This window comes from Idiotropiscis lumnitzeri, chromosome 5 (genome assembly GCF_059441095.1).
Source record: "Idiotropiscis lumnitzeri isolate Australia: NSW breed Sydney's pygmy pipehorse chromosome 5, RoL_Ilum_1.0, whole genome shotgun sequence".
NCBI lineage: Eukaryota > Metazoa > Chordata > Actinopteri > Syngnathiformes > Syngnathidae > Idiotropiscis > Idiotropiscis lumnitzeri.
Genome location: NC_142395.1, coordinates 24,495,401 through 24,510,062, shown reverse-complemented (window position 1 = coordinate 24,510,062; position 14,662 = coordinate 24,495,401). Strand labels below are relative to the sequence as shown.

The 14,662-nt window shown below is 41.2% G+C and overlaps 1 protein-coding gene across 2 annotated transcripts in view; it reads right to left on the bottom strand.

Moving 5' to 3' along the window:
- ush2a (Usher syndrome 2A (autosomal recessive, mild)) overlaps positions 1 to 14,662 on the bottom strand; it is a 158,542-nt gene that overhangs the window by 42,427 nt on the left and 101,453 nt on the right. For both annotated transcript variants that reach the window (XM_088296343.1, XM_088296344.1), the window contains exons 61-66: positions 13,772 to 13,940; positions 13,482 to 13,703; positions 5,221 to 5,444; positions 4,183 to 4,474; positions 1,893 to 2,090; positions 1,649 to 1,803 (exon numbers count right to left, since the gene is read on the bottom strand). In XM_088296343.1, the coding sequence (XP_088152469.1) occupies positions 1,649 to 1,803; positions 1,893 to 2,090; positions 4,183 to 4,474; positions 5,221 to 5,444; positions 13,482 to 13,703; positions 13,772 to 13,940 (1,260 nt within the window). The remainder of the gene's footprint in view (positions 1 to 1,648; positions 1,804 to 1,892; positions 2,091 to 4,182; positions 4,475 to 5,220; positions 5,445 to 13,481; positions 13,704 to 13,771; positions 13,941 to 14,662) is intronic.

Here is a 14,662-nt window from a genome sequence, read left to right as displayed (position 1 = left end):
GGCTAATCATGCAAAACCAACGCACTCCTTCTAAAAATATTTGCACTCATCCATTCACCGTGACTAAAAATGACAACCCAAACGCCAAATGAGGAACATTTTAGTTTAGTTTAGTTAGTTTAGTAGCATCTTTCACTGTTTGTAAACAATCGACTCATCATCAGTTTATCTAGAAACCCACCAAGCTCCCAAAAAGTTGCATTCGAGCGATCATTATCCTCCATTCGAACCCCCCCCACCCCCACCCCCGCCCCCTGGTGACACATGGGTCTTTTTACATAATTTTTGCCAAATAATAATACACGTGCAATCAGCTATAAAAGCAAGACAGACACTTTTCAACAGGAGCTTTCATCTGTGCTAAGCCGGCGAAATTAATTGTTGTGTTGATATCAGCTCAGCCACAGCTCGAGAGATAGCAGAGAGGAGTTACTGTGTGAAGCTATTATGGATGCTATCACAAACATCAGGTGGACTCAGCAAATCCGCAAGCCTCACAATACTGAGGGGGAGCATGAGCGGCATCGTGTTCTGACAAGGAAACAGCAAAACGTGTGAAAATATCGGATTATAAAAGAAGCAAAGCGCTAAATATATTATCTGGTCAACCTTATAATTACAGAGTTGAGTAAGTCAAAGTTAAAATGAGGAGAATTCCTTGAATTACATCACCCCAAACAAGAGAGTAGATAAGAGCAAGGAAAGGAAATGAAACTAATTTGCCACTAGACCTGCTAGCTCGGCCCTCTTGTGTCAGATATCGTTTGCTCAAGAATTTGAAACGCAGACTTTCACCAAGGCCTAAATAGTTGTCGCATGAAACATCGACCCAGGACTTGAAAGTTTGGGAAGAGGACATTCTCAATGCAGCACAAGCTTCTTTTAATTATTAGGAACCGACAGAAGCCCAAGAAAGTTCTGACATGATGTACACCTTCACGACAGGAGTTGACTTGAACTTGTGCCACGTTCAAGAAGTTTGTTTTTGAACAATATTTGGTTAAAATAAAAAAACGTCATCACAACTGAAAGACTGCAAGCGGCACGGTGGTTGACTGGTTAGCACGATGGCCTCATAGTGTAGATTAGAATTAGAATTAGAAATCCCTTTATTGTCATTGTACTCAAGTGTGCAAGGTCGTGGGTTCGATTCCGGCTCCGGCCTTCCTGTGTGGAGTTTGCATGTTCTCCCCGTGCCTGCGTGGGTTTTCTCCGGGTACTCCGGTTTTCTCCCTCATTCCAAAAACATGCATGGCAGGTTGATTGGACTCTATAAATTGCCCCTAGGTATGAGTGTGAGCACGGATGGTTGTCTGTCTTTGTGTGCCCTGTGATTGGCCGGCGTGTACCCCGCCTGCTGCCCGAAGATAGCTGGGATTGGCTCCAGCAGCCCCCGACCCCGACGCAGATAATGGATGGATGCATGAAAGACGACATTTTTTAGTATTGGTACTCGGAATGGGCCAGATCTCAAATAAGCGACTTGTCCTCCGACGCCGTCTCCAAAAAATTGGTATTGGTGCATTCCGAAAACAAACCCTGTCCGGTCAAGAGGGGTCTTGCTTGGATCGACAATTCTAAGGCTTTCCAGGTAAGCCTAACGGAAGAACCTCACGAGGATTAATCTAAATGATGCAAACAGTCTTACCTTTGTACTATCGGTGCAACCAGCCCTGTTGCAAGCCCTTAGCTGGTAACTAAATTCCCCAAAAGGTCTGATCCCAGCCATATCTGTGAAGCTGTTCTCATCGCCGCGGTAACGCTCTTGTCCATCACGCAGGATCACGTAGTGGGTTATGACTCCTAGCACAAAGGAAAACAATAGCGGAGAAATGATCAACATTTCATAGCTTTAAATTACAAGAGAGCTAAATCTCCGCATCAACACGTACCATTCGGTCGAGCGGGTGCTTGCCAATGCCACTGGACAATATCACTCCGTTCAGCCAGGCGTCTCCATCGAGGCGGGGGCACTCCCCATGGTTTGTCTTCACCGGTGGTCACTGCGATAACATCACTGGAGCCTCGGCCAAAGCTGTTCCAGCCTCTCACTCTGTACTCGTAGATGGTGAAGGGCTCCAAATCCAAATCTACGGGAAGCGCAATGAATGTGAAAAGTTACATAAGGGTGAGGGGAAAGTCATGTCTTTTTGATTAATTTTCAAATCTACAATGACAAAAATCCCAATCAGTCCCATATAATCATCCGTTTTTTGCTCTTTTAAAAAAACAAACCCCCAAATCCCTGGACGGCAAACACACACACGCACACACACAATAAATTGTATATATAATACTCATATAAAGTAAAGGTGAAAGGCAACAAAACAACACAATCCCAGAAACAAAATAAATAAATCTATATATAAATAAATAAATATAAATAAATAAATATATAAATAAATAAATATAAATAAATAAATAAATATTATATATATATATTTTTAATTAATTTATTTTTTCTTATTTATTTCTAATAGCTCCCGTCCGTTTGGGAGTTTTTTTTTTTTGTTTGTTTGTTTGTCCCCCCCCCCAAAAAAAAAGGCAAAGAAGTGTTATTAATGGGATTATTGAGGAATAATACAAAAAGTGTAAACAATTCTGACATTACAAATCAGATAAGTCCGAATTTGCAGTTTGCAGTGGCGCACAGATATCCACTGGATATTATTGAGAGCCGTTTCCATTAGTGCATCTAAATAGGTTAACTAAAATATCAATATGAGCTCGTTCAGTACGACACATTCTAAACTAAATGCAACAATAGCATATTGTCAAACCGGCCGAAATATTTGAAGCTATTGCGCATGGACGTATAACATTGCGGAGCATGTCAATGTGCAGGTCCTAAACATTATGTGGTTATAGTAACAGCAGTTCAATTTGTGTAAACCACTAAGGGAGCATTGCCAATGGCAGCAGACATGACATGAACGTATAACAAATAAATGCACTGGTCGCTGCTCGGCAAGCTGTAAATGTGAGGCAGTGACTGGGGCCTTGTTACGGCCCTTCTGCTGGGGTACGCGTACAGAAGTACATATAAAGACCGACGTACTTGGCCACCCTCACACACATATGTGGCATGCCTTTTAGGAGAGCTAAGGGACTGCTGTTGTAAATGAAAGCATATTTTAACAACCAGTTTGGGAATATTGTCTTTTCTACTATGAAAAGCCAGCCTTCAAAAACAGACGTAGCGACGTGCACATGCAAAACAAACAACCGTAAATAGTCACATGGCTCAAAACTGTTTATGTATTTGATTAAGGAGTGCGGTAAGCGTCGCCATGTGAGGACAATACATATTTATAGCTTGTGTGTGAGGTACAGTAGTTTCGGCTTCTACCTTAGGGAAGTGTAGCACGATAGGCGATGTGTGCGCGCATGTGTGCATGGGCAACATCTGGCGGATGGCGGGTGGTGACAGCTTTATGTGCCTCGGCCCAGATGGTGTCACAGCATCGCCTCGAAACTTATCTTAACCACCTCATGCACACGTGCACAAACACACAAAGCAACGGAAACACAAAGCAGCACAGTGGGCGGACAATTCAGATTTTGACCAGCATTTTTTGGACAACGCGGGCCTTGAAAACCACGTGAGAGCTCCGATGGACTGGACCCTTAGCTGGTTGCCGGTCAATAGCAGGGCACATAGAGACAGACAACCAATCACATCGACGCCTCACTGATTGGGAACAGAGTGAATCAATACACTATCAGTGATTAAATATATATACATAAAAGTCATTGAGTGTTCACGTTATTTTGATTTATTTTCCACTATTTACAATAGTCAACCGGCATCCTGTAATGGATGGAATTTAACTTGAATTTAACTGCCTTTTTAAACTACAATGGCTGAAGGAGGGAAAAGTGTGGATTTAATTGCAGATGCACTTGCGAGGCCATTTTCAAGACGGACATTTCAAGAGAAGCTAGGTCGTCCAACGCACACTCAGTACTGCGTAATTGTCTGTCTCTATATTATTTGTCCGGCCGTGGTGTCATAAATGATGGTAATATGAGGGGGATTTATTCAAGTAGGTCTAGATGGGACTTCAATGAAGTCCTACGTGTGAAATGCATGGGCCTGCCACTGATATTTACATAGCACAAACATAACAACTGCTACTGTTCAAAATATTCTATACAATAAGACAAAAAGAAAAGATTTACCCGTGAAGGAGTATTTTGTGGCATCGCCGCTGTACACGACCTCCTCATGGGACGGGCACAAGCTCCCCTCATAACCAAGCATGCCAGTGTGCAGACGACTGATGTTTGGATGAGTGTGGGATCCTGTGACGAGAGCCTCAGATGTGGCGCCGATTGTCGGTGAGTATGTCGCGGAGGGACGTGCAGACTTGACCCATGTGCAGGCGGTCGTGGATGGGTCAATGTCGCACGAGGCACAGTAGGCTGTGGAGGATGCAGACACCGGACAAACAGCAGCCTGCAAACAGCCGCTCTGAAGAAGACGGGAAAAGCGACAGTTCAGGTTCTTGTCCAACATCATTTAACTTGGACGTCATACATGAACTTTTGGAATAATTGACAAATATTCCCCGAAAATTAAAAGCTGTTATAATAACTAAGAGGGAAATATTTTCATCGATATTTACTCCCGAGATGTGTGATGGCAAACTGTCCCAATACTTTTGTCCATGCAAGGTGTGTGTTGTGTGAGCTATGTGATGCAACAACCTTAATGACATCATTACAGCTAATGGGTTGCTACCCTTTGTACTCTCGTGCACTCACTGTGGTGTGCATGAGTGTGTACGTGTGCGCTGACACCACATGACCCGAAATGATGAATGGAAGACAGACCAGCCCCCAAGTCCAAGGTTTCATCTCATTGAACTGGATGCGGCTATTGTTCCAGGTATTTTCAATTGGATTTTTTTTTAAACAAAATAAATTAAATAATTGAATGTGAGACTGCTATGCCAACCTGAGATACAATGTAAACATCTCATTGTTCTTCAAAGCAGCACTGAGATGAAATCTGATTGGACAGTTTATGAACTATGATGTTCACGCTATATTATTTATCAGTTATCTTTTTTTGGGGGGGATCAATCGGTAACAAAAAATATCTTGTTAAAAAAAATCAAAAAACACTCCCAAATGACTGCAATTCAAATTTGAAACGCAATGCTATTGTGTGCAATTAAAATATTTAAGCTGAATTAAAAACATGACGAAACAAACCTCCATCAAAAGGCCCGGTGTGGGCCCGCTGGCACAAACATGCCGTTGAGAATCAAAACCAATTCCATTGCAGCAATCTTGTTCTTGAAGTATAACCTTCGACCCACAGCACTTCAGTCTGACTGTGCTATTGCCCGATGGATGTATTGTAGGAATTCCATCACTGCCCGTGCAGCAAAGTGATGTAGAAGAGTTTATATACTCTTGAGCACAGCAGGAAAAACCTGAGGAAGAAAAAAAATGTTTATTAAAAAATGCCAGGCATTTTCAGACCATCCCACATGAAAAAAAAAAATAAAAGACGTAAAATTACGTATTTGGGTTTGAATGTCTGACTGGATACAAATCTTCAAATCAAATTTTTTAATAAGCTACGGCCTCAAGTCAAAGCTAGATTCTCATTCCATTTTCATCTTTTTATTCAGACCATGACTTTTGAGGTGAAGGGAGTATCAGTGTGTTGTTTCCAAAAGCTGCCATCTCTGGGGGTGATAAGGAATGCCTGTCTGCCACCTATGCACCTTCAGCGGCAAGGCGACATTTCAAACATACACACACACATGATCACTTTGTCTTACCTGCGATTGGTAACTGGCAAATGCATGACAGGAGTGCAACACGAGCGTTTCGAGGTTCACTATTATAGTTAACAATTAACAAGACTGATTACCTGTACATATGGTCGCTACCTGTACTTGAAAACCGTACAGCATAATGTATAATTTAAAAGATAATATAATCATTTGAAAATGCTAATGTGTTTTTTTTTTTACATTGGAAATGTTGCAATAATATTGTAATAACTATGTTTTAACTGATTCATTTACAGCCTTCTTCAGAGTTGGGCGAAAGACTCGGCGGAACATGTTAGGTAACAAAATGATATTGTCTGCTGTAAACGAATCAGTTAAAACATAGATAAGATATAATATTGTAATAAGTTTAAAACATCTGTATGTTTAATTATGTTTATATCCTAACATCCAGCGTAACTTTTCAAGCAGTTTTCTTACATTTGAGGCACATTCACTGACACACAACTAGAACTTTTGACTGCTCGCTTTGATGCGCAAAAAAGATGCTTCAAGACTGTTCTGAAGTGACAGCTGACCCAAAATATCACAGCAAATGCGTGTGACATTACCGTGTGTTTTCAAAGGGTGAGGTCATAGATGTGAGGGTGAAACAAAAGTCAGACGGAGCTGAAGATGGTAAAGCGTCTCTCTCTCTCTCTCTCTCTCTCTCTCCCGTGGCCCTGGTAATTACCCAGGTTGAGGCAATCAGGTTAGTGAGACATCAACACAGCTTAGCTGAAGGGATTGTCATGCTCTGGCCTTCCAGTGGATTAGGGCCATAATATTGTCCTGCTATAAAGCTGAGTCAGCAAGTCACCTGCTGTGAGGATGCATTGGAAATTGAAATGAGCAACACAGAGAATGACTTAAATATCCGTCCAGTGCTTATGGTAAAAAGGACAAATTGTATTATAACCAGAGTCAAATCGTAAAAGCTTCTCATTCTAAATCAGTGTGGGTAAAACTAAGAACCGCGAGCCTCTTTGGTGATTATTCAGCTTCTGGTTAAAATAATGCAACTTTCATGAGGTATTTAGTAAGTGTATCCTAACAGTTGATGACATGCTGATCCGTGGCGCCGTCCGCCTCCAGCTGTGGAGCTCATTTTATTTGACAGCAGACATTAAACACCAAGTCATTGCTTTGTGTCATGGCCTTGTCCTCTAATGGGACTGCAGCTAGTTGCGGCGTGATAAATAACTTATTGTCTAACACCTCCATCAGCGTTAACTCCTCATGCAAATCAAAAGCTGCCGAGCGACTATATTAACTGACACAATCAGGCAGAGAATCTCATCCCCGCTCTGTCGCCGCGTTGTCGTGCTTTGTAACCCCGGCAATATGCGCGCGCGGACCTGTTTGTGATTGTGTGACATAAAGGCAGTGTGACGGCCGGTAACTCACTTAGCGGCGGCAGCTGTTGCGGAGCAGAGGCTCGCCGGCCAATTCCCTCAGCGACTTACTTCAGCTTCAATGACGAGCAAATAAACAGCTCAACACTTTTCCAAATAGCTTTTCTACACTCATCGCTTGTCCTTTCGCCATCGTCACCTTTACGCCAGTCTTTCTTCTCGCCGCCAGCACCTCTCTACATTCGCCGTCTGCATATGACTATGGCTCTATTGAGAGTTATCAACATGGGGGGCGCATAATCCCTGTGACTAACTAGAAAATTTATGGTCGCAAAGAAGCACATTGTATTTCACCGCGCATCCTCCCGTTGATACTGTATGGACCATAAAAGTTGGTCAACAAAACAATCAGGTTTCAATAAGGTCAGCTCAAAGGAAACTTGAAACTGTCTTTTGAAGGACATTCAGGCTGAGGAAAACATATTTTTCAAAAATGGAAAAAAAGATGAGTTAGTATTGCCATTAGGTGTGCTTGAGACTTCTCCATTTCCCAATAAAAAGGAAAAAAAATCTATTGAACCTCATATTCATTTTTTTGAAAAGAAAATTCCGTACATGAATTTCAGAGACTAATTATCGCGGCCACTTATAATAAGCCCTCAGAGTTTCATTATTCTGCTACTATCATAATGACTTGAGCGATTCTGACACCAAAGGCACTTTATGGTGATTATTGACCCAGATCATATTTTTGCCCCATGTTGTGCAAAGTTTTACAAACAGCCAAACTAGTCCCCTGCTGGTCAAATGTTACACTGCTCAGTAATAAATTGCATTACTCCAACTTTTCCTGATTTTGCAGTTTGAGGTGTTATTACACACAAGTGCAACTTTTGTAACTGTGCTGGGAAAAAGGATGTGTTCCGTTGAGATCCATCGAGACTTTAGACTTGATGTGTCAATCATCCACAAGCAAGTAAACAAGCAGGACTTTCAATTATGTATCGAGCAAACAAATGTTGAGTATTATATTTATTTATATTATTGCATGCGATATATGGACAAATTACAGATTACGCAATCCAGCATTGGAACTGTAAAGGAAGAGTGCAAGGCTTAGCTTTTAACTCATTCACTGCCAGCCCAAGTAAACAAAAAAAAAAAGTTTTGACTTCTATAGCCGTCAATGGCAGTGAATGAGTTAATTATATCAACATAGTGTGTTTTATTTATTTTATTTCCCATTTTCTATTATATAATTATTATTAATTCAATTGATATATTTAATAAAATTATTTGTTATATTGCAGTGGAGAGGGGAGCTCTCCAATCTCGTTATCCGCTGAGTACAATGACAATAAAGGGCATTCTGATTGTGATTCTGATATTAAAATCAGTCACGCTCCCTTCAAATGATGCTTTTTTTCATCTATAATTTCCATTGTTATCAGCATGCTACTGTATTTACGTTAAACTAAAAAAAACAACAAAATCCATCACAAAGTTCCTCTAGTATTCGTGCATCCTGTTTGCTTTTCACGCATTAAACAGGAATACAATCCCTGTCTTTTGCAAGCATTATCTGTGTTCACATTTTGAAACATGCATTGTGTTTCCTCGTCCTCATTGTGTAACGTGTGTGTATGTGCAAAAGTGTTTGTGTACGTGTTGACAACGACTTATCACACACACACACACACCTCTTGTTTTCTCTGTAGCATCGCGGAACGCTTGGGCCCTAATCTTCAGATTTATGTTGGATTTGCATACATTCATTAACAGCGTCGGGAGCGCCGCATCAACACAAGGTGCTTAGACAACGTGAATTATTATTAGGGTTCCAGTCATTCCACTTAATGATAAGTCAATATTTAGCCCTGCCAATGAACTACTGATAAAAATGTGTGTTGTGGATTAGGGCTCTCTAGGAGACTAAAACCTCTCTACAACTTTAAACAAATCAAACATTTTTAAATACCTGAATATATTACCATGGCTTTGGCAGAGTGAGACAAAAAATGTAGACACAAAATGGTGGAAAACCATGTGTCAGACATTCCTACTAAATTTAAAGGTCATATCAGATAACCATGACATTATTTCCCATTAATGGCCAACTTTTGAACATCTTTTCTGCACAAAACAGACCAGGATTTTTTTTTTCCATTTGAGTGACAGTGCACACTTTGCATGTAGAGAGATGAGCTCACACAAAGCACGGTTTCCCAGTGGACGCACACAAGAAAATCTTGGCCAGCCAGGACACAAAATTATGCCTGCCTTCACATGGCCCTCGTGACTACTTGTCCTCTTGTCTTGATCAAGTCCTATGTCAACCTTACCAGAGATTTTGTTTAACATCTGAACACGTCAGGTAATAATATAGTAATAATATTGTAATTATATATATATATATATATATGATATATTGTAATTATATATATATATATATATATATGATATATTGTAATTATATATATATATATATATATGATATATTGTAATTATATATATATATATATATATGATATATTGTAATTATATATATATATTGTAATTATATATATATATATATATATATATATATAAAGATATAAAATATTTTTTTGTATTTGTGTATTAGGTTTTCCATGGTGATTAGTGTCATCGCAAATTGAGAAACGCGCCCAGACACCGCTGTCTGCCAAAAGTATCAAAAACATTTTCCTCATTAAATCACGAATGTTCAAAAACATAAATGCAAAATATAAATAAAAAATAATGCAAGTACTAAAATATGAAAAAATATACTAATATAAAAAACAACAAAATCAGGATGACTGTCCTCAACTGTAAGCAGCGGACAACCTCTGGATTTATTCTCACCAGCCATTAAACCCTATGTAATGGAAAATTCATCATCATAAGTACATTAACAGAGAGAGAAATGTCTCACTGTGTTCAAAAAGCACTTTATCTTAAGAAAATATAGAAAATAAATTATCAGCCAGACGCTGCTATTTGGAATCCACTACTGTTGGCCGGTTGCTACCCATCATTGATGAGGGAATTTTGGCAATGATTTGCATGGACAGGCGTACATACACACACATACACACACACACTGATATACTCAGTCAAATTTTGTATTTATATATTTTTTTGGCAGCAATGATAAAAGAATGTTTATCTCTGGCTATAAAGTAGCACAGAACTACATAAACATTCAGAAGATGCAGAAACAACACGTTAAAACATATGGAAGCGTGCATGCAAAAAATAAATAAATAAGAAAAAATAAGCCATGCAACTCTTGCACACACAAAGACACGCACACAAGCGCGCACATACATCCACTCTCCCAACTCCACTCGGCTCAGACTGAGCAAGCTTAACTACTAGGATAATTTCCCCCCAGCAAATGGTCACTGTGCCCTTGAAAAACATATTTGATTATTACTTTTTCTCCCCCTCCTCTTTTTTTTTTTTCTTTTAGCATCATCACAGCCATTTTCATCACGCGCTCTGATGATGGCACGGCAAGGCGCGTTAAGATAACACCTCGCCACCGCCAGGCTTTTAACACTTAAACGGTGAAAAGGGATATTCAGATTTGTCCTTGAACATTTGGATGGGGCCTGCTGGGCTGGGACAGAGGGAGGGAGTCAGTGAAGGAGTTAAAGAAACGCTCCGATTTTGTTGAAGAGAGGAAGACGTGAACTTGGGAAGGCTATTTACAGTGGCACGCGCATACTGAGAAATGGATAAGGGGGGGGGCTGACGGGTCATTGGAGGAGTGCACTGTATAAAGTGGAAGTGTGAAGGGGAAATGATTAGTAGAGCTCACACTGCGGTGGAGACTAGGGTGGGGGGGGGGGAGTCAGGGAGCAATGGGAGGCCATAGACACCACACACGTATCTTTAAACACCATCTAATCTCACCTTAATCTTACAAGAACATCTAGCATGCAAACTCGGACAAGAAAAGGGGGCCAGATGAAGACTTTAAAAGTTGGTCTTGAACTTTATCCCCACAGGCCGAAATGTAGGAAAAAAATGGGACGATATTTTCCACAACGCGGCATGGAGATATTTGAGGAGAAATTGTTCTAATGGACTAATTTAATTTAAATTAATTTAAGGATTATGGAAAAAATAATCATCACATTATTTTTTTATTGATATTGAAATAATGATTAATAAACATGATTATTTATTGAGTTTGTATTATTCAACTACATAAATTCAACTTTAAATACAACGTGAAAGTTGCTTGTCACAAAAAGCAACAATGCATGGATGGTGGGAGAAGAACAATTGAGAATTGCAGCAGTAAAGTGCTGACGAGACGAGACTGAAAAGAATCTCAATGGATGTGGTGGAGGCAGTGGCAGTTTACAATCAGACATTTTTTCCCAATGAATGTGTTTCTTTGACATTAGTGTGTGTGTGTGTGTGTGTGTTTGTGTGTGTGAGAGGATCTCTGCGAACGCACATGTGCATGCGGGCCAGCGTGTCTGTTGCCAGACGGCTGTCTCCTGGCATTGGCGTTCCCCTGCAGCGCGTCTGTATGGTTGTTGACAGTGTGGACGGTAATGTGTGATAGATCGCACTTCAGGGACCCCGTAATCACATCAGCCTAACCTAGTCTATCAGCTGGGCACAATGGGATACCCTTCACTCCTCCTTTAATCTGCTCCATCTAGTTCTTCTCCCACACACACTTTTCTTCTTCTCTAGTTGCGGTCTGAATTCAGCCACATGGATTTCTGGGCATGATTTTACTCATTGGTTTTCTTTTTTTTGGTTGCTTGATTCAGTACATGAATTCGATTCAAAATCAAACATCATGACACTTTTTTCCAACTTCGTTCAGCGTATGGATTTTAACATGTCTATCCGTCACTAATCTGTCTGTCAAGAGACAAATCTGTCAACATGGTGCGAGGGAGCAATCGGGAGTGACCTGTGCCAAGGTTAAGCAGGCTATCCCATAATAGGTGAGCATGTTGCGTTTGGGAGGGTCTTGAAGCAGACGCGTGGGGTCGAGGTTGAATCGCTGGCCCCAGGGCTCCCCCCACACCGCGGCGCACCCGGCAAATGGCCCTTAGCCTCGCTAGCGCCGCTAGCCCTGCGATCCATCATACCATATGCTCTCAATGGGGAAGCTAACGCTAATGACTGATGAGTGGCTGAGAAAGGAGACGAGGATGGAGGGGTGAAGGGGGGGGTTGTAGAGCAGGCAGAGAGGAGGAGGAGGAGGAAGTAAAGGTGGTTAGACGAGTGTGGAGAAACACAAGGAGGAAGTGAGGGTGGAAAAAGTTACACAAAAAAAGGGGATTTTTTAAAATAGTTTCAAAGAAATGGTCAGTCTAAATGGCAAAGACATAACGGTCAATGGTTTGAAAACAAAACAAAACAAATGATTTTTGTGCACATTTGTACGGGTCTAAAATTTTCCAGGCTAATAACGAACTACAGGCCCATACATTCGGGGGCCATTCCTCATATGTGATGAATTGAGTCCATGTGTCTGTCTCTGGCACACAACACTAAGTGAACCCCGCAGAGCGCACCCTGTTGACTGCGTGTGTGTGTGTGTGTGTGTGTGAGTGCATATAATCGTATATGTGTGAAATTGTGTGTGTTGTGAAGGGGAGCGAGAATGTGTGTGTTATTTATCCTGCTGTGTGCTTGGCAGTGCCCTCAACTGAGCCATCCAGAGTGTGTTTCATCATCATCTGCCATGACAAAGATGTCTAATGACACACACATTCACCTATATTCACACACATATACATATACGGGCTCACACACGCACAGTCCCATCTGTGCGATGATATCCGGGTGCGTCGGGACACTGCAGGAGGAAAGAAAGGGAAACGACCCCGCGTTCCAGCACCATGTGTCTACCTTTTCCCTCGATGCTTAATTCTTCTCTGTCATTTTCTCTAGTCGACCCGCTTTTTTTGGTCCTTTAAGGCACGTGTCAAACGTAAGGCCCGGGGGCCAGATCTGGCCCTTGGTCTCATTTTATGTGGCCCGCAAAGGGCGAGTGTCAACTTTGCGTTTCTAGCACATTTTCTTTACTTTTGACACCAGTGAGATATTGTCCTTTATTTGTGACCAATCCTCCTCTTTTCAAAAATATTGAAGAATTGTTGAACAATTACTGACTGGCATCTGATTTCAAAACTAGCTTTCAATCAATTTGTTGTGCGTATGTGATAACGTAAGGTAATCGTACATTTATATGAGTTCAAAGTCATAACAGTTTGGTGTCCCAATTTATCATTTGGTTTCCGTTTGCTGGCTGTTACAGCTTTGTGAAATGTTGTGCTTTCTAGTCTCTCACCTGGAATGGATGTATGCACTTGTCCTTCTTCCGCACCACCACAGCAGACCAGTGCAGCGTCTACAATGTGGCCTCCACAACACTGGACTCCGTGAGCATCGTGTAGGCGCCCACTGCAGCACAGCTGTCCGCCATTGGTGGCATAGGGAGCGCCCCCACAGCAGCTGTCCCCGGGTCCCACTGAGACACGGCCCTGCGAGTGGTCGGGGCAGCAGTATTCATCTACAGAGACAAGGTCAGATCAAGGGAAGTGCACACAAGTAGAAAATAATAGATCCGATGGAACATACTAGCTTTCAGGTGAACGTAGTATCCTCCGCAACAGTGGTGATGAGGCACTGGTGGCAACAGTTTGTCATTGCAGCAGACTGGACTGCTGGAATTAGTAAAGGTCAGATAGTGTCCCGCGCAGCAGTAATGACGTGGCGTCTTTCGGTACAATATTCCAGTGCAGCAAACCTGGTTAAAAATCATGAGAAAATAAACAGAATGAAGAGCTCGTTGCAAAAGGTGGTGATGACAATGCTGATATACGAATATGAGTTTTGGGCTTGCCATTTTAAGTGGATATAGACATCAATAACAAATCAATGAAAGATTCAAGAAAATGCTTTAAAAGTCATAAAAAAAATCAGAGAATTAAACCATATTCTGAACATTGCTCGATTTTACTTTTATTTTACATTGATTTCGCATTGAGGTTTTTATAGGAGCTTGGCATTGAAACAGACAAAATACAGTGTAGTCAATTATCACAATTTAATCCATTAATAATAATTTGAGTGCATATTAATTGTGTGTGCAACATAAGACATATTACGATATTACGGCCCTGGATGAGGACCCACTCCACTGAAGTCATCTTCCTGCAGCACTTCATTCAATTGACTCTTATATTATCTCATCTATTATTGCATAGCATCATTGTATGTGCCAAATGTTGCCCAGTTGGCATCCATTGCAGCCTGGTCATCCTGGAAGGGGGATTCCCCCATCTGTGGTCCCTTCTCAAGGTTTCTCACTTTTCCCCTAATGAGGTTTTGTGAGTTTTTCCTTGCCCTCCTGGGGGTTAAGATCGGGGATGTCGATTGTGGCTATGTAAAGCCCTTTGAGACTGTCTGTGATTAAGGGCTATACAAATAAAATTGACTTGACTTGACTTGACATAAGACAATAAAATG